At 50.7% G+C, this 26,008-nt stretch overlaps 9 protein-coding genes across 9 annotated transcripts; 3 read left to right on the top strand and 6 right to left on the bottom strand.

Moving 5' to 3' along the window:
• Positions 1–329: 329 nt before the first annotated feature.
• Positions 330–2,189, bottom strand: GT037_007010 (protein serine threonine phosphatase 2c; the record flags this gene model as incomplete). The annotated part of the gene is made up of 1 exon (XM_038932057.1): positions 330–2,189. The coding sequence occupies one exon, from the start codon at positions 2,187–2,189 to the stop codon at positions 330–332; it is 1,860 nt and encodes a 619-aa protein (XP_038785529.1).
• Positions 2,190–2,867: 678 nt separating this feature from the next.
• On the bottom strand, positions 2,868–3,647 carry GT037_007009 (protein serine threonine phosphatase 2c; the record flags this gene model as incomplete). The annotated part of the gene is made up of 1 exon (XM_038932056.1): positions 2,868–3,647. The coding sequence occupies one exon, from the start codon at positions 3,645–3,647 to the stop codon at positions 2,868–2,870; it is 780 nt and encodes a 259-aa protein (XP_038785528.1).
• Positions 3,648–6,708: 3,061 nt separating this feature from the next.
• GT037_007008 (uncharacterized protein) lies at positions 6,709–8,492 on the top strand (the record flags this gene model as incomplete). The annotated part of the gene is made up of 5 exons (XM_038932055.1): positions 6,709–7,132; positions 7,181–7,557; positions 7,620–7,693; positions 7,910–8,127; positions 8,182–8,492. 5 exons carry the CDS (start codon positions 6,709–6,711, stop codon positions 8,490–8,492), a joined length of 1,404 nt encoding a protein of 467 aa, XP_038785527.1.
• Positions 8,493–8,646: 154 nt separating this feature from the next.
• On the bottom strand, positions 8,647–11,940 carry GT037_007007 (fe2+ zn2+ regulated transporter; the record flags this gene model as incomplete). Its single annotated transcript, XM_038932054.1, has 6 exons — positions 8,647–9,023; positions 9,085–9,922; positions 10,658–10,695; positions 10,802–11,115; positions 11,173–11,315; positions 11,875–11,940. 6 exons carry the CDS (start codon positions 11,938–11,940, stop codon positions 8,647–8,649), a joined length of 1,776 nt encoding a protein of 591 aa, XP_038785526.1.
• Positions 11,941–13,064: 1,124 nt separating this feature from the next.
• On the top strand, positions 13,065–14,988 carry GT037_007006 (uncharacterized protein; the record flags this gene model as incomplete). Its single annotated transcript, XM_038932053.1, has 3 exons — positions 13,065–13,067; positions 13,129–13,656; positions 13,912–14,988. 3 exons carry the CDS (start codon positions 13,065–13,067, stop codon positions 14,986–14,988), a joined length of 1,608 nt encoding a protein of 535 aa, XP_038785525.1.
• A 626-nt stretch (positions 14,989–15,614) lies between these two features.
• GT037_007005 (uncharacterized protein) lies at positions 15,615–17,940 on the bottom strand (the record flags this gene model as incomplete). Its single annotated transcript, XM_038932052.1, has 2 exons — positions 15,615–17,440; positions 17,562–17,940. The coding sequence occupies 2 exons, from the start codon at positions 17,938–17,940 to the stop codon at positions 15,615–15,617; spliced, it is 2,205 nt and encodes a 734-aa protein (XP_038785524.1).
• A 1,837-nt stretch (positions 17,941–19,777) lies between these two features.
• GT037_007004 (molybdopterin biosynthesis protein moeb) lies at positions 19,778–21,451 on the top strand (the record flags this gene model as incomplete). The annotated part of the gene is made up of 3 exons (XM_038932051.1): positions 19,778–20,129; positions 20,183–20,396; positions 20,452–21,451. 3 exons carry the CDS (start codon positions 19,778–19,780, stop codon positions 21,449–21,451), a joined length of 1,566 nt encoding a protein of 521 aa, XP_038785523.1.
• A 44-nt stretch (positions 21,452–21,495) lies between these two features.
• GT037_007003 (uncharacterized protein) lies at positions 21,496–23,201 on the bottom strand (the record flags this gene model as incomplete). The annotated part of the gene is made up of 2 exons (XM_038932050.1): positions 21,496–22,695; positions 22,758–23,201. 2 exons carry the CDS (start codon positions 23,199–23,201, stop codon positions 21,496–21,498), a joined length of 1,644 nt encoding a protein of 547 aa, XP_038785522.1.
• Positions 23,202–24,317: 1,116 nt separating this feature from the next.
• On the bottom strand, positions 24,318–25,838 carry GT037_007002 (cutinase palindrome-binding protein; the record flags this gene model as incomplete). Its single annotated transcript, XM_038932049.1, has 3 exons — positions 24,318–24,433; positions 24,485–25,751; positions 25,809–25,838. The coding sequence occupies 3 exons, from the start codon at positions 25,836–25,838 to the stop codon at positions 24,318–24,320; spliced, it is 1,413 nt and encodes a 470-aa protein (XP_038785521.1).
• Between the last annotated feature and the right edge of the window lie 170 nt (positions 25,839–26,008).

Below are 26,008 nucleotides of genomic sequence, written 5' to 3'. Positions count from 1 at the left end.
TGCAAGGTGATGATGAAGATGAGGAAATGTTCAAATTGAGGAGGCGGGCGAGGTTGTTACGCCTTTCTGAGGTTTAATCGGCTTCACATGCTGCGTTGTTGCTTCTCAGTGGGGAAGACATGGTTCTGTGGCATTTGTATGGCTTCGGTTGGCAGTGGGCGTTGATAATTGGGACCGAGGATATCACTTCTCTGCTTGTTTGTACACACTGTCTCATGGAGTTGAGTTTCCATAAATCCTTCAGACCATACAGTAGTCTGGAATCAGACGATGGAATGATTATGCCTTCTCCGAATCTTGCGTCTCTCTTAAGTACGTTGCCTTCCTTTTCAGAACGGCCACCACCACTTCTTCTCTTTCTTCTCCATCTTCTTCTTCGCCGCTCCCGCTCCTTCTCCCTTGCCATTGCCCAGCTTATCGAAGAAAACTACCATGATTGTAGTATCATCCACAGCATTCCGACTTAATGGCTCAGGACCCGCTAGGATACCCAAAAACAAACCCCTCCTAGTTCCACCCATGGCATTCCTCGCTAGACAAACAGCTGCGTTCTCATCCTCAATAGCAAAGTACTCTGGCGTTGCTTTCCAATCTACTTCTTGGCCTTGTTCAGGGTCGACGGTAACACCAGGGTCGAGGGAGGAAAATGTGGTAGGGAAGACAGGTGGATTGGCCAGCAACTCCGGATCCTGCTTGACGGATCCCCGACCTCGCTCTCGAGCGGCCAAGTACCTAGAAACACATTCCACAGCATGTTCAGAAGAGATACGATCCCAAAGACCATCAGAAGCCAAAATCATAAAGTCGCTCTTGCCTTTCCCGTCGCCAGGTTCTCGTCTCACAACTTCTGTTTCCGTAATCTCAGGTTCAGCAGTCATGTATGGAGGGCTTTTACTACCAGGTCTCGGCGCAGTACCCCAGAACTTGTGTTGGACAGCTTTGATGAACTCATTGTCCCATTTCCAGCGATGGTCACCGAAAGCCCGTGTCACTGCTATGCCGAGCATACGACCTGTTTTGGGGTCGATGACGGACTCGTCCGGGTGTTCTTGGCTCAGTCTCGCGACCTCTTTGGCGTTGAATCCGGTTTGGTCTTCTGATAATGGAACTGCGGTATATGAATCTGTTGTCGGGTCCCAGCGGCCAAGCACAGCGCGAGAGTCGCCCGTGCATGCCACACGTAATCTTGAGGTCTGAGGATCAAAGGCTGCTAGGAGAGCACAGGAACCTGAGAAGGCTGGGGTCAGAGCAGCGATTGCGGCGCCATTCGCGGCGGGAAACCAGTTTGCGGCAGTCTTTGCTCGGTCCATGATCGTCTTGTCGATGTTGAGGAATGCACGCTTTATTGTGGATTCGACTTCTGGGCTTGAGGCGAATTGTGACAGACTGGTTAGGGCGGAGCTGACCATGGGGATCAATGTCCATTGTAAATAGAATGCTGTGTGGCGTCCTGCGTGTCCATCTAGCACCGTCCAGTAATTCCACAGCTTATCCCCTGGGCCTGGTGATGTCCCCAGTGCGAAATAGTCTTCGCAAGGCTCGTTGCTACGGAAGCGACATCCGTGTGTGATGGGCATTTGTACGCCTTCCATGCCTTCAACACCCTTCCTCGCATCGTCTTCTGTCATCATCCACCCAAAACACAACTTGTCGAACTGCTCCGAAAAAAACTTGGCGACATTGGGGTCCTTGAGCGGCGCGCTGGGGTCCGGGATGTGAAAGTCAAGCACGTGTTGGATCTCCTCACGGGAGTTGTAGAAATGGAGTGGTGTCGCAAGGGCGGAGGCATCATCGCCAGATGAAAAAGCCGCATAGACGCTATCTGTCCAGTCCGTTTCTACGATGTCGACGAAGTAGTATGCTAGACCGCCGAGCACGAGAAGAACAAGTACGGTCTTGGTTGGGAAGCCGGACTCCAGGAGGATAGTTTTGGGGTCCCTAGTTGGCTGTTTCCATCTCGCATTGTCGCGGAGAGTGTCTTTGCCACGGATTCCGGAGCATCCAGAGCGTGGGTGCAATTGTCGCGTTTGCTCAGTGGCACGTGATGCTATACTTGTATAAATGCGTCCCTCTGTGTGTACTCGCAAAGTGCGGGTCGCCGCTGCAAGTGGCCTCTGCAGCCGGGCTTGAGGCTGCGCCTTGACTGCGCACTTGAGCCGCACAGCGTTTCCCAACCGTCTTGGGATCATTTTGCCTGTAAAAGCTGTGTGATACTGCAAGTTGGACGAAATGTGTTAGGGTTGTTGCGCGTTGTGGAGTTTCGAATCGGGGTCTGTGCATGCGCTAACTTGATCGCTCTTTCACATGGAACAATCGAGCAGCGCTTGGCAACGATTTGACGCTTCCAATGATCATCAAAATTTGCGTACATAGCTCATTGAATTAATCAAGAACGATGCCGATGAGCGATAATAGAAAACCTGATTTGCCGTGTCGACACTGGCACCAAGCATAACAAGTCTAGGGACTGAAAAGATATGGTTGCTACTAATAGACTATTGTAAGGATTGGGTATCGTCATTACTTGCTTGTGTAACTCATAGAAAGCAAAAGAATCCAAAACGCCTCCCATATCCTCCCGTAGACATAAAAAATGCCACATATACGCCGATGAGAGTGACGGTGGTGAACAGCAGCTCATTAACCTGACTTGATAAGTATTGGTAGCAATCTCCGTGTGCGATGATGTACCCGCCCCTTCCAGACAACAGCTTCAGTATTCCTATTAGCCATCCAGATGTGACCTGCTTCCGAGCGATACACTCTCTATTTTCGTCCCTTCTGACACGTCCGCCCTCTGTCATAAGCACAGTACTGGCAGACTTCGACATAACAATGCGTCCGCTCTGTTTTTTCACAGATGCATATCACATCTCTGTCCAGTGGACGTCCTCGATACGGTCGACTTCTTCGTACTGCCTCTTCTTCTTCTCTTTCTTCTTTGCGTTTGTGTTCTTCCTTCGTAACATTAACTTCATCTTTGTCGCCAGCTTGCCAAAGGTCGCCGCGGTGGGAGTGCTGGCAGTCTGTTCTTGTAGCCTTTTCTCATCGTCCTTTGCAATATCTTCACTCTTTGGGGTGTAGTCTTGCTGCGATAGATTTGCCAGCTTGATCTCTTGTGGGCGACTGATGTGCCTCGCCTGTTTAGTAGGATGTGATGAAAGCGAAGTGTTCGTTGAGATCTCCTTGGCGGTAGTGGCTGTTTCTATAGATTGAGGACTTGCAACGACAGCCTTAGGCTTGGGCGGAGCCTTTACCGGCAGTGGTTGCAGCATGCGCCATACAGGCTCCGTAGGGCTGGATGGCTCTGAGGACGAAGACATAGGTCGGACTAAGACCACCGATGAGTCGCCCCACTCGTGATCCATTCTTGGTGAGTAGGCTGGTGTCGATGGCTCTGAGTCGATGAACGTCCCAAAGGACTTTGCTGACATGGGTGGGGGAGACATTGGTCCCAACGACTGTGGTGTCATGGGAGTGTGAACAAGAGCTGGAGGAGGGTAACTCTTTGCTGAAAACCGATGTGGTCGTTCGGGTGACATTGTACGCGGCTGCTTTGGCAGGCCATGGGTGGAGAGTGGCCTGTGGATGCTGTCACACAATGAAGCTGAGCCCAGGTTAGGCGACGGCACAGAGAGTGTAGCCATGTCTGTCAGGGTGTGACAGTGCCAAGTTTGAGACAAGCTTTCGAATAGAGGTAATAATTTTAAATCGCAGAGGCGTGATGCAGTGGTGCGAACGAGACGCACAATACGAAAAGAAGCACGGGAATGGCGGCGGCGAAGGATGTAAAAGAAGGCGGCACCCGTAGACAGATGCAAATACCGAAAGAAGGTTATTGCGGCGTAGCAACGAGACCGGTCAACTGGGTAAATCAAACGGAAGAGGAGACCAAGAGCTGCGCCCCGAAACCGAACAAGACGATAACAGAGGGCTGAAAGCGGTACCACCTGAGGCCTGCAGGCTACACTTTTGTTTATATGAAAGCACACCACACGCGTCATCCGCGCCGCGACGGTGCGTACCACACCGATTGCAGCGCTGACAGATCTATCTGCGCATGTCATGCTACTGAGGTGGCAACGGTGGAGCTACGCCGTTAGAGTATACGCGTTGTCAAGACGTCGAGAGCCGCCTGCCTGTACTAACCCCGCCGTTGCGACATGGTACGGAAACCTCCTAGAGGGTGAAGGACGTTGGATATGCGGCTAAGTAGGGAATGATTGGCGACCCAACTCGCGGAGGCGCTAATGTTGGGCCGTCATTGGTTGACAGCGGACAAGTTGCATCAACCACGCCGCAATTTCATATAGAGCAGCGCCTGCGAAATAGACAGTTCCAACAATGTGGAACCAGGGTGTGAACCAACATCGGGCGCTGTCCTGAACTGCTGGGATCTGCTGCCGTGGTTTGGTGTCGAAGGACAGCGGCTCACAGCCCCCATTCGCTCGACGTTGTTGCATGGTCTGGCGAATCAGCTCCGCGAAGCATCTTTTCAGCCTGCGAGCCCCTTCAGCTAAGCATGATCGCTACCTGCTTTGAGACGTAGGCAGATGTTCCGATCTCATGGTCAGACCAGAAGAAGGAGGCTTTCTCGTGTATGGTTCGTCGCCGTCAGGCTCCTGTTCTCGTTCCCAAGGCGCTCAGCCGCTCAGAGCTAGGATCATCAGTTCGCTGATCAGAGTTGGCCCCTATGACCTGAGTGGCCGAACGTCTTCCCACATTGTGTCTCTATCACGACATAGGAGTTAGGGCAGTGCAATTGGTGTCAGGTCGACGACTGCGCCGCAATATCGAGGTCGCCTTGAAAAGTGGATATGGCTGATCTTGCTCGCGGCAGACACCGTCGTGCAGTGTGTTGTGTAACGTGTATAAGCGCCGTGCGAGCTGATCCATGCAGGCTACTGGCACGAGCGTACAAATGCCATACCAGTTGTAGACGCAATGGGTGCATGAAAGAGTCTTTTTAGATTAATCCGATGCGCCTGGGTGAGGGGCCGTTGTAAGCGATGAGTTGTGCAGATTACTTTTAAGCCGTTCGGGTAGTTGATAGGAAATCTTGCAGCCCGCGGCCAAGGAGCTCGGGCCGTCAGAAGGATCAGGATCGCCGAGACGAGGTCCAAGATGAAACTGCATGCAGGTGAAGCTTGACTGACAACGGCTATACACCGAGAGAAGTTGATCCTACGTGTTGTTGTATCGGCCCTTTCGGCGAAGAGGAGGAAGGTGCAGGTCCAAGATATCGCCAAGGCAGTCTCTGCCGCGCGGGAGCAGTCCACCAGCACAAGCCGTCGTCATGCCTTCGCCTTGCACATTTGCCTCTCAAAAACCTCATCTGATCACTAAATACTTTCGATTTACCTTCGCACATTTCGTTGGCTGGATCGCAACTAAAGACCGAATTCGTCGGACACTCCCAGCACTGCGATTGTCTCACATCGTTCGTGTCGCAAAACTTCACCATATCGTCTTTAATTCTTTTGGATCGATCGTCGCAATTCTTTTCCCCCAGTGCCAAGGCCCTCATTCTTCAAACACACTCGAGCTTGTTAGTATGAGATTGCATGGACGTGAGCATGGCTAGTAATACGGAGTCTCAAGTTCCTCATACTCGCTTACCCATCTAGTTCATGACTCAGGCGAAATGTTGTACAGCTTCTTCCTTCCTCGATCTTGACCAAAGTCTATTGATAAGAATTTGTCTCCCGGCTCACCATTAGCTGGCTCACCCTATCTTGTTTTCCAACCTATACCACATCTGTTGCCCACATAATCTCTTTGAATTTGCTCGCTCCCTAGCGTCGAGAAGAGAGGGCTAATCTCAAGCTCTTTGCTGGCTCATGCGATTAAGCTATCTATGATCTAGCCTGCCATGTGAGAACGACGATGTCACCACGCTCTGATACTCCAAGACCAAACATTCTACACTTATTTGGCGTTAATATCTGCCTCAAGCACCGCCTTCGACTAGTCTCTACGACTTGGGGATGGCGTTGTCGTCAGTTGCCCTTGCGACCACTACTTTGTCCCTAAGCTATCCATCATAGACGTATACTGGTGATCAAGCTTGACATAGTGAGTTCTTGAGAAGTAGCAGTATTGATCGAAAAGACAAACACTCATGACTTTGGCTGTATTCTATTGAACCCGATCGCATCAGTTGTTTTGAGATGCATATTGTGTTAAGAAAGTGTTGCTGACCAACGTCAGTACCTATCTATGCAAAGAGGTACATCCGAAACTCTGTACCAAACCTTTTTCTCTATGCAAGGGCTTTGGATGCTGACAGATTGGGGTAGGTTCGGTGCAAGATTCAGTCGTTGGCTCAAACTTATCTTCGGCCTTTCCCTGTCTTGGTCCTCGATATCGATCTAATGTCCATCACGTATTCGTACTCTAGATGGGATCTCGCATCCGGCTGTTGCTAAAATCGTTTCCTTTTGCCCTTCATCCCTCTCCATTGTCTAGTCTCGGCCATGCGATTCACTCGTCTGACATACCCACGCAACGTTGTGGTCTCCACTTCACGTTCACCTTCACTTTTTAGTATTGGCGCGCAAGCTGCACGCTTGGTCACGTTTGTGTTTTCATTTTCGTCCTCACGTCGTTTGTTGCGCAACACGTCCTCATCTGCTAGATTATTTTGACTTCATTCTCTCATTACTTTGCTTTGAGCAACGCAAACATACGCCACGACGAACTGAAAGCATGGATTTCCCACATGCAGCAATGCGGGCTACTCTTGCTGCGACAAATTTTTCACTGGCCGAAGTACCGTCGCTTTATGTTCGACCCGAAAAATCTCGAAGCAACTCTTATCGCAAAGGGAATTTGGTCCAAGTGCCACGCAAAAGCGAAGAGAGTAAGAGTGATGCTGGTAGCGATCAAGATCAGCGCAAAACCTTCCGTAAAAGCAGCATCAGAAAGTTCGGAAGCCTCTTCAGCCGCGACGGTGGTCTCCGCAGTAGCATCGCTAGCAGTAGTCCGTTGGCGACAGTTGTGAACTCAGAGTGTGTGGACGACGAGGAAAGCGTTGAGACTGTGTGCAGCGTTCAACCAACCACTACTGCCAGCTCCATCGAGACCATTAGCCCCATAGGGCCAATGAAGCTAGAAAAGATTCGCGAGCGTCGTGAGTGGATTTAATCGACTCGAAAAATGGGAACTGACACAATAGTAGACCGAAAATTCGCGCAACTCCAAGAACCTGGAGAAGATGACACTACCATACTCACTGTCAAACCTGACGACTGTTACCGATATGAGTGCAACGATACCGTCGACGATCAGGATGTCAGGGAAGAACCTCAAGAATGCAAAGATACGCATGTCGTCCATGATTCTGCTCGCGCTCTACTAGGCAACCGTAAATACGATCAGCACCACGAATCTCTCCACGTAAATCTTACACCCGATGATGTTGAGAGGTTCGCTAGCGAAATTCGCAACATGACCATCGCAGATGTCCACCTTTCCTTATTCGGATACTGGATCAAAGAGAGTGATGAGAACTTCAAAGAAGCGAAGAAGCACCTTCGAGAGCTAGGAGTCGACCGTGTGGGTCTTCTGAGTTCTTAGTTTACGCTGAGCTAGAGCTTTGAAACTAATATCAGTCTCAGGGCTACAACCTGTCTCGCCTCAACAACAGCTGCTTAGAAGAGCTTTGCCGAGACGTCTTCGACGTCCGCCCAACGTACGCTAGGCCACCTACTACAGCCCATCTAAGAAGAAGCTACCGCATCGAGAACTTGCGTCACCCAGGCAATACCTGGTGTAACAGAATGTTCAACATGCGAGGGCCTCCTTCTCATCACACTTCCTCAACCTATTAGCAGCAATGATGAATTTGGATCTTTTCGGACGTTCATGCTGCGCTGAGATTACGGAAACTAACATTAGGGTATTCTAGGAAGTGTCGTACCACCGTGCTCAAGCAACAAGCCTCTATTGAAGAAGCGATGCTTTTGTGCTTGACGCAGACGCGCTCGTGTTCTCTACCTATCCTCCCGCGAGATGATAATTTGCCGCCATCGTTTCGCGGACAGAGGGAGCAAGTGATTGGTGAGACTGCACAGAGGTCTATATCGCTCGGCTCTCCTGGTAGTTCGATGGATTATCCACCCGATAGTAAGTTACAATATTGTACAGATATCGAGAAAATTGGTGACTAATCAGTTGTAGCCCCTGATCGTCCTTTGCCACTGTCTCCCCGCTCACCGAGCTCTACTCTAGGTTCGCCACCCCTCGCCTTAGAATTCCCTGCCCTGCACTCCGCTGCAGGGGACACAGGGGCTTCAGATGATTTCTCCATGCTAGAGTCGTACCGGGGATCGTCAGATAGTTCTCTGAACGGGACCTCGGACTGGGATTTCCGGATAGCAGATATTTACGAGCAAGTAGTCTCTCTAGAGGATGTCAGTCAGATCGACCAGGTTATTGCAGACCTCCGGGATTTGAAGGCCTTGTACTCCTCCAGGAATATCGAGAAGTGAGTCTTTGAGTGCAGCACATGGGCACGTGGGGGGGGGGGGTTTCCAATACCCTATTAGGATGAATCAACAATACAAAGTGGTCTGAGAATCTCCTGACGATTTCCTCGCTTTTATATTCCTGCCTTCAATGAATAGTGAAGTGATACAAACCAAGCTATGCCCAATAACCGATCAGCGCCATAGTCGCAGCTCCTACAAAGACGTAAATCACCATCAGTCCTAAGTTCCCAAGGTTTTTTGTCCTTTGCCTGTCAAACAGGAAGTCCTTAGCTAGCAGCTCCACCAACCCACTGTAAATCAGAAAGCCAGCACTAACGCTGTTCAGCACACCCTGGACTATCAAGCTGACCTTGCTCTCAGGTGAATAGGTTGTGCGAACGCCTAACCCGATGGCAATAGAAGTGGGGGTAGTAAGACCGTACAAAGCGCAGAGAGCCCACGGCATCCAGCTCTTGCTTCGTGGGAAAGAAATATTAGATAACCGGGCACCAATACCAAGGCCTTCGAAGGATTGGTGAAACACAAGGACTGCTAAATATCGGTGTAAGAAATCAGTGTATGTTTCACATGCAGCTCGTACAGGGACACTTACGGAAGAGGGTCGAGAACTCATCGCCTACAACGCCGAGGTTCAGACCGATGATGACCGAGTGAAATATGATTCCGAACTCCAGAACGAGGAAAGCGACTATTTGCTGGGCGAAGGACAGACGATCTGCTGTTGACGACGTCATATTCGAAGAGGTGGAGCTTTTGCTGTGGAGACTGGCCGTGTCTTTCCGATGCTGGTGATGCCGGTGTTGCGTTGAGGCATGAGATTCGGGGTCTATAAATAACACAGCTGGATCGGTGTTTCTATCGGAACGTATGAATACGCTATTCGAACCGCCAGCTTCCTCCTTTGCGACACCGAATTTATGTTCGACGTATACTTCTGCACCCAGGTCTACGCAAAAGACAGCCATGATGGATGTCAGTACAATGGCAGCGCACCAAGGATACTCCGCCCAGCCTCCACTTTTCCCTATGCAACTGCCTGGACCGATGGCTTCGTATGCTGGATCTAGTAGATGGATGAAGGCTGTAGCGACGATAACACCGGAACCAAAGAAGCGTGCGAAGGTGTACAGACCGAGGGGAATCTTCCAAGATGGTTTCTTGCGGGCGATGACAGGGAAGTATGTGGCGATCGTTGAGACAAAGCCGATAACGAAGATGGATGATATCCGCGCGCCGAGTTGACCGTTGTACTCATTTTCGCCAAGAGCGAAGTAGCAGATGACTTTTGCCTGGTCTGCTGTCGTAAGATCGACATTGGTTGGATCGAAAACGGCCATGTCTAGAAAGAGAGATTGAGTAGAGCAATGAGGCAAAAGGAATCTCGGGATCTCAAGAGTAAGACAATTGAATAACCATGATTTGAATTGAGTCTATATAGAAAGGAGGAGTCAGTGCAGCTTTAATGACATTAGTGTTCACATGCCAAGTACCGTGTTGGACGGTTCACAAAAAGTACTACAACCTGTTGGAGATCAGCCATCGACATGGGACTGGCCATGTAGGTGTCGAAGTGTTCACTAAAATCGGGATTTATCCTTCCCGAAAGTCATCGACGGCGAAACATTCTCTATCTTTACTTAGTTCTCCTTGGGTGCCAGCTTACGGCGATAGGACAAGGCTTTACAACTATAGTCCTTAATAATGTTTCATTCTACATCATAATTTGCTTCCTGCCTCATTGACAACGTGCTGTTGTAGTTGATGGGACGAGATGTGAGAGTCCGACCGTCCCCCGCGGGGAATGGGGCATTGATGATGCGTGATACGCCTGTGCTGTGCTCCACAAGACATGCAGGTAGTCGCTTTGTCTCTTAGGTGACCCACGACATCGCATACTGTGTACGTCAGTAACTTATAACAAAGTGCAAATCGGCCGAATACAGGAAGAATTGGAGTATTTCTTTATGTCTATGTTATCCATTCTAGACGTCTATCACAAATATCAAACGGCCTTTCTTGCATCTACCTCCGGATAAACATCACTATTACGCTGCGTCAAGTGAGATTCCTCACCCTCAGACCATTATCACTCTGTTTCTCTTGTAAAGCCCCCAGTCGTGTTACCACCGGCGGCTGCCGTATGGTGATGTTTCTAGTGAACATACTAAGATCCGGTCGTTGTTCCTCGCTGGGTGGCGGAGGTCTAAGTGGCCTTTTAGTAGATCGTGTCGGCACCGGTATGTCAGGCAGCAGTATATCGTTGTTTAATGAGTGCCTGGATACTGCAGGGGAGTTTGGTTGGGACATACTCGCTTGTATAGACAGGAGAGGCTCTCTTATGATCGGTGGTGGAAAAGAATTGTAAGACTCGTATGGTGTGCCACCGATGGTAATGCTGCCAGACCAGTGTTTTGAGTGTCTGAGATTGTGTTTGGGTGCTTGCGATCGAGATGCTTCAAAGCGAGCATAAGGCTTGAGGCAGAGGCTACAGACGATCAGGACAGCGAGGGTGGTTTGGCTTTGTGTAGCAACGGCGTAAGGTATCGAGTCAAAAGCAGGGTCCCCATTGCGATCATAAGCTTGCTGGAGGTAGACTAGGCGAATGACGGACGCTGCCACCAAGCTTCGAGAAGTCATCAGAAATGATGGCTACATGGACGGGAGCAGGCTTTCCACTTACATGAAACGCATCGACAAGAGTAGTGTGGCTAAAGTTTTCTGACGACACGACTCACGAAGAGTCCATACGCGATGCGTGCAGAGCGCGATGATAGCTGTTTCTAGGACGACGTCAAAAATCGTTGCAATCATCCAGAACGGTACCTATGTTGCAGTCAGGTACGGTCATAGTTGTTACGTGACAATCTGGCCTACCAATGGGATACATTTGCCCGTCCATACCATCCATGGCGTAGGTAATTCGCATTGGAAGACCGTACCGCCTAGAACTGCGATAGTCCATAGCAGTACCAGTACACTAACAGCTAAGACGCCCGCCCTCCGAAAGGTATCGTCTGCTAGATGATACAGAAAAAGTAGGACCGAGCTTTTCGCTAAGCTAATTGTCAGAACGAAGCATATCGTCGTGGCGAAAAGCTTGAGTTGGATTTGCTCCAAGTCTCCGTCATCCAGAAGACAATTCTTCTTTCCCAAACCCGAGTCGAGAGCCGTGGATATTATTACGGTGCTTCCAAGAGCAAAGATGGATGCGGCGATAATGATGATATCATCTGTCGAAGTAAGATGGCGAAGGTGTTTAGACCTGTATCGAGCGATAATTCTTGCTATGGTACATATCGCCTATAATGATGAGTCGGTATTAGAGTGGATAAGAAAAGGTGCCTCGTACCAATAGGCAAGTAAGGAACCAAGCGACCATTACCAGAATAGTGCCATGGTTCTGAGCAGAAATGAGCGCGTTCTCCTGCTGGGCTTGTTGGTTGCACATAGTGACTTGTGCCGTTCGGAGATTGCATTGAAATGAGCTTTGGTCAATCTTTATCGAAATAGCATGCTGACGGCTACAAGAGAATAGATGAGGCCAGATGTTGTCGAACTTCGGACAAGTGCTGCTTACACGGTCTGTAAGGCTCCCTTAAAGTCCGAGTCACCAGGGCTACGCGTCTTTGCATGTTCATGCGAATGATTGCCTTTTGTCGCGGCAACGAGGGTGAGGAGTGCATGTAGTTTCGTCTAGAAGACTGGAAATAGAAGCGGAAGGGAGTTGGATTGCGGGCAGCAGCGAATGGCAGAAGACGATGACTGGAACGGGAGGGACATGTTGCAGATCGGTCGCACGCGTGCCTGCATCTAGGCTAGGCAGTTGCCGTCGAGCTGAGCCCAGGTCCGTAGTGTTGGGATGAAGGATGCCGCCACAGTGATACGAGGATGTTGTACATGCCGGCGGGCTATCTTTCCGTGTATAGTGGTAGCTGAAGTTAAATGACAGCGTTTCAGCACGGGTTTGATGTGGTGAAAAAGCAATATCCGGCTTAATACCATGACATGCCCGTGGAAAACATATCTATGACATGATGAATCTGATTGAACCATGTGAGAAACGAAACATCGGGATGCGGTCGCACGATGCAACATAGACGATAACGGGTGTACTGTTGATGCAATCGGTAGCCACCAGATTGGTGATGGGGAACGGGCCGCAGCTAGCGAAGTCCGATATGCTCTAATCTTGTCAGGGCGGCTGCGATGTAATTGGCGAAGCCGAGTGATGAGGCATGATCAGATGATACAATTGTGGCAGAGGTCCTCGCTTGGCACGGAGTTGAGTACCCTGTTCGCAAAGGCTCGCATGGCAGCTCCCACGGACTTGGTGCTGTGGGCTGGATCCAACGCGTTGCTTTGAGATCCCAGGTTGACATGGAACCATCAGCAGCGACTGTTGGAAGTGAGGCATGTGGCTCGATTCACGTGAGTGTCTGCTAGGTACCCATGAAATGGGGCTGACGTCGGAACCTTGCACCACTACCGGTATCGATAAGAACTTTTCCCCAGCCAAGAATTCAAGTCCAATGCGACTGTGCTCTCTCAACTTTGCTCTGTCGCAACACCGTCATGGTAAGTTTTTTTTTTTTAGGTTATACCCGTATAGTAAGGTAATACTCACACAACTCTCGAGGCGCCCATAAAGAAGCGCACAACCGCGCGCGCAAAGTCGGCTCGCGCAGCCCGTCCCTCGACTGCGGCTCTTCCAAAGCCTGATGGCATCTCCTCGCTCCCCTCTTCCAAGCGCGATAAGCAGAAGATCAAGCACTCTTCCTTCGTCTCCAAGATAGAAAAATCATCCGCCAAGACTCAAAAGCGAAGACGACCCAACAACAAGCTGGTCGCAAACCTCGAGTCGCTCGCCGACGCGCTCCCAGATGCTGCAACAGCCGGCGAGCTCGAAACGAGTCAGGCGCGCATACTTCAGCCCAAGGTCAAGCTGGAGAGCATGAAAAGGACAAAGGGCGCGAAGAAGAGGAAGGAAAAGCTCGACAAACTGGAGAAGGAGAGATTCAACGCGAACCTGGCACAGCTAGTGCGTGGCACTGGCAACGCGACACCGGGCGCTGATGCAGTACAAGATCGCTGGGCAGCACTCAAGAGCCATGTACAGAGTAACATGGAAACCAAGCCCGAGTTCGCGCAGCAACCAAGTCAGACTGTATAACATCAGCCCTCCAGGTCAATGCTGGAACACGGTCAACCTCGTTCTGAGTGCCCAAATCACCTAGCATCCCATGAACATGCTTGGGGCGAAAGGACTACAGACAGCGTTGTGCTGTGTAATGCATCGCGGAAACGTTCCGAAGGATTACTACCGCTTAATCATCGACGACTCTACCCACCACTTGTTCTCTGCAAGACTTGTGAGTGACATTTGATATCAGCAACTACGAATTCATGTCAAGGCCGATAGCCCAATATCTGCCTTTTTCTTACGCTCGCTTTCGTCCCCATCATGAACCTTGCCGTAGTCCTCCCCTCCCCCAAAGCCTCCCTCTCTGTCCAATCTCTCCCCATTCCCGCGCCAGCATCAAAAGAACTGCTCATCAAAGTCTCCACAATAGGCCTCAATGCCATAGAAGCCAAGATCGCAAAGCTAGGCGCCATCCCCGTCGCTTATCCTGCTATCTTGGGCTCCTCTTACACTGGCACGGTTGAAGCGCTTGGTTCTGCAATCACGAATTACTGCATCGGTGCACGCGTGTTGGTGAGCAACCGATTTGGTACAACAGGAAATCAACATAGTGCCTACCAGAGCTATGTCCTTGTTGCAGCTGAGGAGAAGATGGTTATTCGGATCCCTGAAGGAAGTGATGAGGCGGTTCTAGCCAGTCTAGTTATGAATGCGAGTTGTGTTCCTGGACTATTCTCTGGGCAGCTTAGGCTGCGGAGACCTGCTGAAGAGGTCCCAGCTGTGGGAACAGAAGAGGAAAAGAAAATTCTGATATATGGAGGCAGCTCGAGCTTTGGCCAGCTCTCTGTGCGATATCTTCGCCGCGCTGGGTATGCGGTTATTACGACTTCTTCACCGCGGCATGTGAACCGTGTGTGTGAACTAGGCGTGGATGATGCAGTGGATCATACACTACCTTCTCAACAAGTTATTCAGGAGCTGAAGGCGAGAGGGCCGTACCGAGTTGTTGTCGATATGATATCCACTCCACAAACCATTCTCATCACAAGCCAGGTTTTGAAAGCGCAGGGTGGTGGTACACTTTACGCTACGCAGCCATCTTTCGCGCCTGAGGACCTACCAGATGGTGTACAAAGGGTGTTCAAAGCATGGTCAGAACCGCTGTATGAGCAAGAGAACGAGCGTCTACTTGAGTGGGTTATCGAGGAGTATCTCCCCTTTGGGATGCAGAAGGGATGGATTGTTGCACAACCTATTGACAGAGTGCAAGCTGGGCTGGCAGGTATTGACGGGGCGTTGGAAAACTTATTATCGAATGCTGAAGGCAGTGGAAAGAGATTCGTTGTGAATGTGTAGGTTTGGTGCTGTCGTCTTGTCCAAAGGTCACAGTTCGTCCCGTGCCTTTGTTCGACTCATATGTTTCTATCGGCCTCTCGCATCTTCAGATGATGACCTACAAAGAACTCAGGAGGCATGTACGCTACGCATCATCGATGTTATCATCAATACCGGCATGTCCCGACACTGTGACTGCCATGCAAAGTCCTTGTGCATGTGCCAAGTGTGAGTCCAAGACGGAGGAAATTCCGATGGCGCGCACACTAAGCCGGCCGCCCGAGCAGCGGGGATCAAGAGTACCATATTCGAGAGGACGACGGCGCACTCACAAAGAGCTTAGCTAGACGCCCCCTGAACCAAATTCATACAATCTTGCATGTGCAGGGTATGGTCAACAACAGTTCTTGTATCAAGAATCAAGATGTGACTCAAATTGATGTATAATACCTGATATATGTAACTCTAACAACAGCACGCAACTTGTACACACCCAAACACAGCAATGAAAGTCTACCTCAAACCACTGGTAGCCAAGGGGTATCGAATATAAAAAGCGAAAGAAAGCGAGTCATTCGCATTGCTTCGCCGCAATTACCCTTTTCTCAATAAATTTATCAAGACAAGAGTACCATTTCGGCATACTCTCAGATAACGGTAAAGGTACGCTGGGGGTAATTGTCCAACTGCGTCATGTCCTGGATCTCAGGGAACCAATGCTCAAACAACGCTTCGGCGTCTTCGCTCATCTCTTGTTCGATGCCTTCAGGTGTGCATTCGTAGCATTCTAGGCGACCGACGCGGCGATATGTATTGTTTCCGGATGATGGCTTGAGGACGATGCCAACGATGGAGGAACGAAACGTCATGCTGACGAGTACGCAAACAAGGGTTTCGCCGTCTTGCAACGCGTCTTCGGCTGGGAGTGGTACGACGTCTGGTGTAAAGTCCACGGTCATGCCGTTTTTGGCTAGGATGTACGAAGGCTGTTGTTCCGGTGATGCCGTGGTGTGTACGACAACCTCGGCAGCCATGGCTCCTGAGAGCTCGAGAGGCTCACCCATGATAGGTGACCAAGCACTTGCCCGCTTCCCCTTTGGACCAAAAGAAGCTCTACACGCGAGATCCATCGCGCTCGTGTTGTCGAAGAAGATAGGTGAGCCTTCGACTGAGGCCCATGACCAGCTTGGTACATTTTGGCCTTGTGCGAGTTTCGGACGGCGGCATCGTGAACTGTCGTTGGGGTACCAGAGAAGCCCAAGAGTGCTAAATGTCCATTGGCCCGCTATGTAGCCTGACTGTAGAGTTGGCGAAAGGGCTCTTGCGATGCTTGCTATTGCTATCAGGCGGTCATTGTCATACGTGAGGTGCCGCGCAGTGTATTCAGTTATGATGTATGACCACAGTTGGAGTGTCTCTTCACGCCTGCGTAACAAGTCCTGTTGAGCGCCGTTTGTGAGATGTGTGGAGGCCAGTTGGTTCGTCATGCTATCCGTCCGCGTGTGGGCCGTGTGGCCATTGCTGTTGGCTTGTTGTGGTTTGTTGAGTGTTTCGGCTATAACTCTACCAAATTCTTGCTTGACCTGGTCGTTTGGCCGTGAGTCGTAGGTACTGTCATCGATGCGCCCGCATTCACATTGATATCCTTCTCGACATTCCAATATCATCTCGCTTTTGGTAAAGTGTAGCACCCTTGGCGAAAGTAAGCGTTCAGCGTATGGCCATGCGCGGATCAAGAGCGGTGTGTGTAGGTTCGCCTCTTCGGACATATTGAAAGGCAACTCCCACTCGTTCATATGTGCATTTCCGTCAAAAGGTGCTTTGAAACTGTAGTGGCTCGGTTGTTCCCTCACGTTTATCTTGTGCAAAGAGCCTTTATTATCTGTTGCTTGTATTTTGAATGGCTGCGTCTTGGGCGGAAAGAGGGGTTGGGTACTACTGTCGGATGCGGACGTTGCCGCTATTGTTAGGAAAGCGTTGCCGAAGATCTCGTCCATCTTGAGCGAGTCCTCAAGCTTCTCCTGAACGTCATCTTGTATTAGACAGAGACTATCGATGAATAGCCAGCGGAAACCAAGTGCTCGCGTGAGGAAGACGGCCTCTTGGTACGCTCTTGGCAGTGTCGACCAAGGTATGCTCTTCTTGTGCGACTGCAGTGTTGCCAGAGTTGTCTTCGGGATTCCCTTGGCTAATCCCCAAACATGACTCAAGGCAATGTACTCGCCATGTTCGTATCTTCTCTCATCCTGTATGTATTCACTCTCGTGTAAACGCATGCTTTTGGAGTCGTCGCCAGATAATAAGTCCAGCACACGCTTCGGTAGCGTCGTGGGTTTACCTCGGCGACTGCACGTAGCATGGTTTTCTACGCAAGTCTTTATCAAGCCTCGCGCTGTTGCTAGACCAGTACTCTGCAGTGGGTTATCTGTCATATGCCTTCCTCGCCCAATGGCAGAGAAAGGAGACTGGCCGTCTGCAGTATTGTCAGTCCACGCGTTCCTGCAGAGGAAGCGAGCTAGCAGTAGGCGACCGTTCCACCACCGCGACCATGATTAAAATCAACCAAAATACATAGAAGGAGACTTGGCGCATACCTCCATCAGTGAAGAATTCAAGCTTGAGATCTGCGTGGCCTGTTGCGTGTTCATGGTCGTCTTCGTGGGAGTCGTCCTGGTCGTCGTTGTCCTTCCAGCGAAGCTCAACTGAAAGATGTTCTTGGGGTGTTTTCCCTGTTTTTGGCTTGAAAGACTCGGCCGTGATCCTGACGTTGTCCTCGTTTATGTTTGCGAAGCGGTCGTGGTGTAGTAGGACGCCATTGAGAAGGAGAGCGCACGCGCGACAGGCAGTCGATCTCGACCTCAGTTTTGGCAGCGTTGTGTCGACCCAAACAAGCGATTCTGATCCATTCTCTTGCGCACTTTCCCCATGAAGGTGTTTCTGGAGACCTTTACATGTCGCGCAAACAGATACCATGGCGTCGTGGAGTGAAATGAATTTGGTGATGGATATGACGGAGGTGCGGGGTGTAAGAAGTCGCGTTCCCGTTGGTTCCGCGGGGCGGAAGGGCAATGGTAGGGGATGATGGACACAGTGTACGTCAGTCGGAAACCCCTTGAACAAACTATACTAGTCAAATTACAAGACACCGAAGCCAGTACTGTATTAGCAGCTGACATTCGCGTACAGCTTCCAGACCATTCGACGGCCTAAGGTGGAAGGTCAGCTCTGAACCAGCCCAAAAAGTGGAGGTGCCGCTAATGATCTGAACCTCCCGCTCTTGTGGAGACGCGCCCAGCTTCCCAAGCACAAGCATCTATCGTTGCATAGCACCGAGGCTGCAACTATCATTTGCAGGGAGGCAGGCAGATAAGTATTCTGCGACATACCCCCGTCTCAAATTGCCCCTCGCTTCGGGTGGCTCATTGTACACATCACTCGACACCACGTATGCTACCGCAGTCTAGACTGGTTCGCGCTGACGTTCGTCTTGCGCCCCTCAACCTTGCTGCCTGGGTAGGGAGTGGATCGCAACATGCCCTGGTGCCGCACATTCGGAGCAGCTCCCGTCAATACGACCCCCGCGCCCGCATATCCGGGTCAACCTAAGCTGTTCAGCTATCCGCAAACTCGATGCTTTTTTTCGAGCTGCTAGCCCTACTAGGAGAATCCATCATGAAACACAAGCTGATGATCGCTCGGTCCAAAGCTATATCTGATCAAAGTGGCGTCTAAATCCTCACCTGATGCCAGCCATAGCTGTTCACTCACACTTGCGCTCGACAAGATCGGCGGAGAGCCGTGTTGCTACACATCGGAGCCCTCCAGCCTGCTTTTAGACACCCAAGCAGCAGGGCGATCGCAGGTGGACAACGCCTTGCTAGCCGCCTTACAAGCCACCTCGAGGAGCCAATCGTCTGTACGGAAAATTTATCACTTGCATTCGTATCTCCAGATCCGGCGCTCTTTTTTTCCCACACGTGCACTCTCTACACCGGTCTACCATCAGCATGTCAGACTCGTCAATCGGTCTCCAGGATCCGAGCGCATATCTGCTCAAGAGACTGGTAGAACCACACCCACGCAAGTGCTCATGCACTAGCAATTCGAGCCCTGATTGAGCTTATCCATTCACAATACCTGTTGCGTGTCATTATACAGGTTTCGAAAGGGTGGTCAGGGTACAGGGTCTGGCGCATTATCTCCCCTGTGTTGGATCTGCAAATGCATCCATGGATTGCTGCCGCTGCCTGCAACGTAAAGTCCCGTCTTCTTGCTTCGTCACTCGTACTGCGGTGTTAGGATCCGAGCCAACAGTATGCATTGATAGAGATCTTGATGTTGCGAACTAGCCCCAAGGTTTCGACCATTGCCATATGCTCAAGCCGAAGCCGAAAGCACGAAGAGGCTCTGACGTCTCCTTGGGGCTGAGTATTATGTACTCATGTGCCATATTGTAGCGTCGTATAGCGTGCCAACCACATCCTTCGCTACGCATATCATACATGTCATCGTCAGTCACTCCGCCTTCTAAGCCTAGAGATGACTGTTCAGGAGATGCAACGCTCATAGATCGGTGAAACACAGATCTTTTGCCATTGATCGCTTGGCACCAGTAAGCTGCATATGTCTCTCCTCGTGACTATGGGACGGCGCATCGTGTTTGAGTGAAGGACTTAGCGCACGTGCATCTACTGTCTAGATTGAGACTAGCTATGGCCCCACGGGCGGTAGCGACGATTTGACCCCACACCGAACCGCCACACGTATCCCAAAGAGTCACGACGTGGGCATATCTTCCGGCAACACCAACATGACTTCGGTAATCAGCTCTTTGCGCAAGCAAATTGCGTCATGCGAAGTCACACTACAGGATCTACGTCAACAGCTGGCGGAAGCTGAGCACAACCAACGCGAAACAGCTAAAGTTGTGCCCCAGAAAAGACCGCTAGCTACTGACCCAACCAACCCCCTGGATCATGATATGAACTTTGGAGTACCTGATCAATTCCGTGAAGAGGTTTTCGCAATCCTAGACCAAGAGCAAAAGGCGCCGCAACATAGCGTGTCTGAGGTATCTGAGGAAAGGTCAAGATGGCCACTTCAGAAGAATGAATACAAGAGATATGGCAGGCAGCTGATCATGCCAGAGATTGGACTGAAAGGTAAGTCAAGTCTTTCACATGTCCCTAGGAGTTTGCTGAACCGAGCTGCCCAGGTCAGCTTCGCTTAAGAGATGCTCGTGTACTCATCGTAGGCGTGGGTGGTCTCGGCTGCCCTGCTGCTGCATATCTAGTTGGGGCAGGCGTCGGTATTGTAGGACTAGTTGATGGTGACGTGGTTGAAGAATCGAATTTGCACCGTCAGATCCTACACTCAACTGCGAGAATCGGAATGACCAAGGTTGAGAGTGCGATGGTGGCTCTGAAATCGTGCGTCTACCCGTGAACGTTATACACTAGGGGTCCAACTAATTCATTAAGATAGGCTCAATCCCAACGTCACATTGGTTCCTCATGTGTCTCGACTCAGTCCAGAGACTGCCATCTCAACCTTCAAGAAATACGATTTGGTCCTGGATTGCACAGACACACCCGCGTCGCGCTATCTGATATCCGATACATGTGTTCTATTAGGCAAGACTCTTGTTTCTGCATCAGCGCTCCGCATCGACGGTCAGATGATGGTGTTGAATAACCCACCACTGCCGCCTGGCGACCCGAATGGAGGCCCATGTTATCGCTGCGTCTTTCCAAAACCTCCTCCACCTGAGTCTGTCGTATCATGTGGCGATGGTGGTATTCTAGGACCCGTCGTCGGCGTGATGGGGGTTTTACAAGCACTGGAAGCGATCAAGGTTCTGACCCAGAGACCTACTACGACGCCTGTAGATCCACCAAGCCTGCTCCTATTTTCAGCCTATTCACATCCTATGTACCGCTCCATACGTCTTAGGAGTCGAAAAGCCAAATGCACTGCTTGCTCATCACTTTCAACGATTACTAAAGAAGCATTAGAGTCTGGAAGTTTGGACTACGTTCAATTCTGTGGCAGTCTAGTTGCGAACAACAGTCCTTTGGCCCCAGAAGAACGCATATCTGCAAAGAACTACGCGCAAATACGATCGGGTGTCAACCCTTTTACGGGTACGGTATCGAAGAAAGACAGTCACTTCCTTGTCGACGTACGCGAGAAAGTGCAATTCGAGTTGTGCAATATCGATGGTAGTATAAACGTACCCTTCTCCACAATTTCAGCTACGAGGGGACCTGATTTCGCTATTGAAGAAGCGATCTGGACCAAAATGTTACGGCAGTCAGAAAAGCCTATATTTGTGGTGTGTCGACTGGGCAATGATTCACAGGTCACTGTCAAGAAGATGAAGCAGCTAGGGCTCGACGCAGGAGGCAAGAGATATATTGGGGATATCAAAGGAGGTCTGGAAGCCTGGAGAAGTACTGTTGACGCTGATTTTCCGGATTACTAAACCATTACGTACTTGCGAATTCATGTTACAGCGGCGAAAGCCACTCATTCCATCTTTACTAGATTTGTTCTCCAACCCAGCAACTCTACGCTCTCAACCTTTTCGCAATCCGCGTCCATGTGAAAAACAAACGTGTCAAGTGGTTCACTTACGTAACGAGCAAAGTCCCCCAGGTTCCAACTCATACACTCAAGCTCCGCCCACAGTTTCTTCGCAGGAACTGTCTGATCCGGTAGCATCCTCCAGTTTTCACTGTCAGTGCCTAGCGAGTCTGGATCAGTTGGGTATAAGCGTGCACTAAAGTTTTTAGATGGAACGTTTTGTCGCTTAGCCAAGGCGTCGACAATAGAGACGTTGTTGATAGTCAATGATTCAATGGTAAGTCCTGGGCCAGAGGTGGAAGACAATATGAGTGTATCGTTTCCAGTTGGCGTTGGGAGCATGTATGTGCCAGCGTATTTTGAAGAGGCTTGTGATCGCGCTAGTTGATCAGCGTAGGGAATCAATGCTGTAGTGATAGTGTCGAGAAGGTCAATGGAAGTATAGGACGTCTCGCCTCCAGCAGCATTGATGGTAATACTGATATCGTACTCTGGAATCAACACCAGATAAGAGCCGTATCCTGGCACACCACCAGCTTTTGTATAAATGTCAATCGGTCGTGGAAAATCGAGCGGAAGGTCCGTGATCCGGAAGATTTCCCATGCCACACCAACGTACTGGTGCATTGAGCGTAAGAAAGTCGTTGGCTGCATCCAATTCCTCAATCCGACTTTACCAAGCAGTTTGCCGTTCTTGAGAGCATGGAGCATCTTGAGCATATCCGCCGGTGTTGACCACAGGCCACCTGTAGGGTTCAGATTCGCAAAGTCGGCCACGAACCAGCTTTTGTCCTCGGGACGTCTGGGTAAGATTGCGCTTCCATCATCTTCGGGAACGATGAAAGTCGACTTTGACATACCCACAGGATCTAGGATTAACGTTTGTAGAACTTCTTCGTAGCTCTGGTTATACACTGCTTCGAGAGCTTTGCCGAGGAGTATGTAGCCGATGTTACTGTACATTGCGCGCGATCCAGGTGAATGGGGCACGTATGCTGCGTCGTTGAATTCATTCTTTACTTCTTGATCTGTGCAAATTCGTCCGCCGGGAATGGGGTCGCAGCCGGGAAGTGTGTTATTGATCTTCGGCAGGCCCAGGAGGGCAGCTGTAGCTGGGCTGAATCCAAGATCGGTTGTGTAACCCTATTGTGATGCGTTAGCTTTCCATGTGCGAGAGGTTTTGCGAGAGGTATAGGGGAACTGACAAATCGACCAAGACCCGAAGTATGATCAGTCAATGAACTAATAGTCACATCGCCGTACCACTCCTCGTTGAGCTCAGGGATAAACTTAGTAATCGGATCATCTAAGTCAATCTTGTCTTTACTCAACTCCAAAGCAAGCGCTGTGATCAGCTTGGTAGCACTAGCGATGCGGATCTTCGTGTCGAAAAGCGACTGGTTGACTTCTCGACCAGGAGCCGAATGCTCATACTGGAAGACTATGGTGTCTCCAATAGAAGCCTGGATTGCGAAGGAAGTGTTTTGTACTTGGACTGAAGTCGAGTTTGTAAAAAGGACTTCTGGTATGCTGAAATCGGAAGTATTGGGCTCGAGTGACGGTGGTGGAAGGATTGCCCCTGGCGGTGGACATAGTGAGAGTACGGTAGGGACGAGCAAAGAGACTGCAATAGTTCTAGAACTAATCATCTTCGGCACTAGCGGAGTATGATCGAAAGTAAGAGGCAAGAGGACGAAGACAGTCTGTAGCTCCTTGTTGGCGTTGGAGAAGGGATAATGAGCATTAGAGAGATATCACCACTCTCTCTTATACTATAAATTATGAATAGTAGAAAGTTCCAACACATGCACTGCCCTCCATCAGCGATCACGCTCTTTGATCCGAGCTGACGTCGACTTCAGTTGGGATCTGCATATCGTGTCTTGGTGTCCAACGGCTCTTTACGCCCTGTGGAGATTGCGCAGTCTTTGTTGGACAGTTAAGCAGATCCATTAGGTTTCAAGCATGCTTTTCGAGTCTGGGTAACGATGGATTGATCTGATCTTGGTTGCAGTAACACAGGTTGAAGTCAAAGTCCTTGTTTTAGACCTCGAAGACGTCGCATTAACACTCATACTGCACACGATGAGGTGACATCGCAGCTCGCATATCTCAAAAAACGTTTACCAGGATCATGGAGTCCAAGGCTGTTCAAGCGGCTATGTGTCCTAGGATCAGTCTTACCACATTTGGCAACTGATGCTTTCCGTCTGATTGGCTGGCTCGTACACTCTGATACCCAACTGAACGAACGAAATGTACGAGCAAATCAGGGAAACGAGGACGCATGAGCCCCAAAATCTGATGGCAGATCTCTCGGGAAGTTCCACTAGTTTTGGAAGCCTCATATGCTGATAGCTCAGCGTAATGGTGGAGGATCAGCATTCCGCGTATACTATGCTTGTTGCACATCTCTTGGCAATGTCACAGACTGCTTTCCAGCGTCTTCGCTTAGGGCTCGCTGTGGATTGGTGATATACGAATCATTCGCTATCGCAGTTTGCAATTGTCGTTACAGAGAGGTGGTATCGTTGCTAAGCCTGAATCTATCCATGGTCCTGGGAATCATATGCCAATCCTGAAGAACATCAGCCCCATATCTCGTGGAGAGCCACAAATGCAACGCCGTTGATATGCCCGACGCCTATGAGTCCGGTAAAAATAGTGAAGAAAAAAATCCGCAAGAGACTCCACGGAACGCGTATCAAATCGAAGTCGTGCTAATAAAAACAAGCATCAAGGTCGCCTGCAGCATACAAGTAGGTCTAGCTACTGCCCGTACTGCTATGCATTGGCATTGATGGTGTATGCATCATGCCACTTCCACTCGGCATGCTGGTAGGACCTTGTTGTTTTTTCTTTTCTTTCTTTGCCCAGCGCACTATCACAGTCAGTATGTCACATGTTTCTGGACCAGAATTTGGCGACTCACGTCCGCACGCATTGCATAGCGTCTTGGGCCCATTTGGACCCTTGCGCCATTCAGGCGAGTCCAAGGTGCCGCAGTCTGTGCATACATATTCATCAGCAATCTTGAGTTTCTTTTTCTTGTCAGAAGAATTTCTGCCATCGCGGTCCAGCGATATCTGTATGCCAGCGTCGCCGCGGATAAGGTTCGGGCTTGCATCGCCGGTGCTGATACCCTGCGAGCGCTCGCCGTCCCTGTACCGAAGACCGGTCAACATTTCAATTGTCTCGAGATGGTTTGCGCCCTCGTACCGCATCATCTTGTCGTTGATACTGTCCGGTTTGCTTGCGGCGAGGGCTTCGTCGAGGTTCTGGCGGGTCAGGGCGGTGTTTGAGATGACGGGCTTGGCTGGCGGAGGCATTTGGGCATAGGAAGCGGCATCGGCCTGGCTCATGTTCTGCGTGACGTGTGATTCTGAAGGTGTGACAGAGGTAGCGGTGCCCTCGATCTTCTTGGCCCAGTCGTCCTGCTCGTCCTGCTCCTCTCGCTTAAGCTCGGCAATGCGCTTCATCAGGCGCTCGTTCTCGATCTTGTGCTCGAGGAAGGAGTCGAGGAGGGCGGCGTTCTTGGTCGGGTAGGGGCGGGCCATCATGAAGAAGCCGCGGCAGTTGATGGAGTTGGGCGGCGCGAACGTGTTCTGGTCGCTGCTGAGGTGCGGATGGCCGTGGGACTCGAAGATGGCCCACGAGTCATCCGTCTTGCGGAAGCGATAGAAGAAGCGCAGCGGGTTGCCCGAGGCGATGGACTCGTTGAACTCCTTGACGAAGATGCCAATGTCGTCGGGGTGGATGAACTCGTTGATGAAGCGGCCCATGACGTGCGGGGGCTCCCAGCCCGTGAGGGCCTTGCACGAGGGCGAGACGTAGAGGATCCTGCCGTCGGGAGTCAGTATGTGCAGCAGGTCGCGCAGCTCCTCGAGCACGCGCTGCGACCAGTTCCGCCGCTTGGTGAACTCGGTCAGTGTGCTGCCAGAGGGGTTCATGTTGGGGGCGCCGAAGCCGGTCGGTAGAGGCCCAGCGCCTGCGCCTGTCATTTGCATGTCGCCCATGGTGCTGCTGGCTGGTACACTGGCCGCCTGCATCTGTGGATCCGCGAAGGAGAAGCCGCCGTTCTGGCCGCCCTCGGCTCCGTCCAGAGACCCCATATCCAGATCCATTGACTGCATGCCATCGTCCATGGGCAGCCCATTAAACTCCTGGCCCTGGGCGTGCATGGGGAGTCCGGCCATCATCTACACACATGAGACTGTCGTTCAGATTTGCCGGGGACGCAGGGCTAGTCATCGTACCTCAGCACCGCCATTTTGGTATTGCGCCATGGCTTTGCAAATGCACGACCGTTTGATTTTGCATATGGAGTGGAGTCGTGTAGTGAAACCGCGGGTGATAGGCGCGGACGGCTTCCCCGAAAGTAAGATGGGATTTCTATGTTGTGTGCATGCCCATGCGCAACTTTGGCATGACGACAACACCGTTGCGCTTGCGAGCC

Source organism: Alternaria burnsii (genome assembly GCF_013036055.1).
Source record: "Alternaria burnsii strain CBS107.38 chromosome Unknown 731, whole genome shotgun sequence".
NCBI classification, from domain to species: domain Eukaryota; kingdom Fungi; phylum Ascomycota; class Dothideomycetes; order Pleosporales; family Pleosporaceae; genus Alternaria; species Alternaria burnsii.
This window is presented reverse-complemented; position numbering and strand designations above follow the sequence as displayed.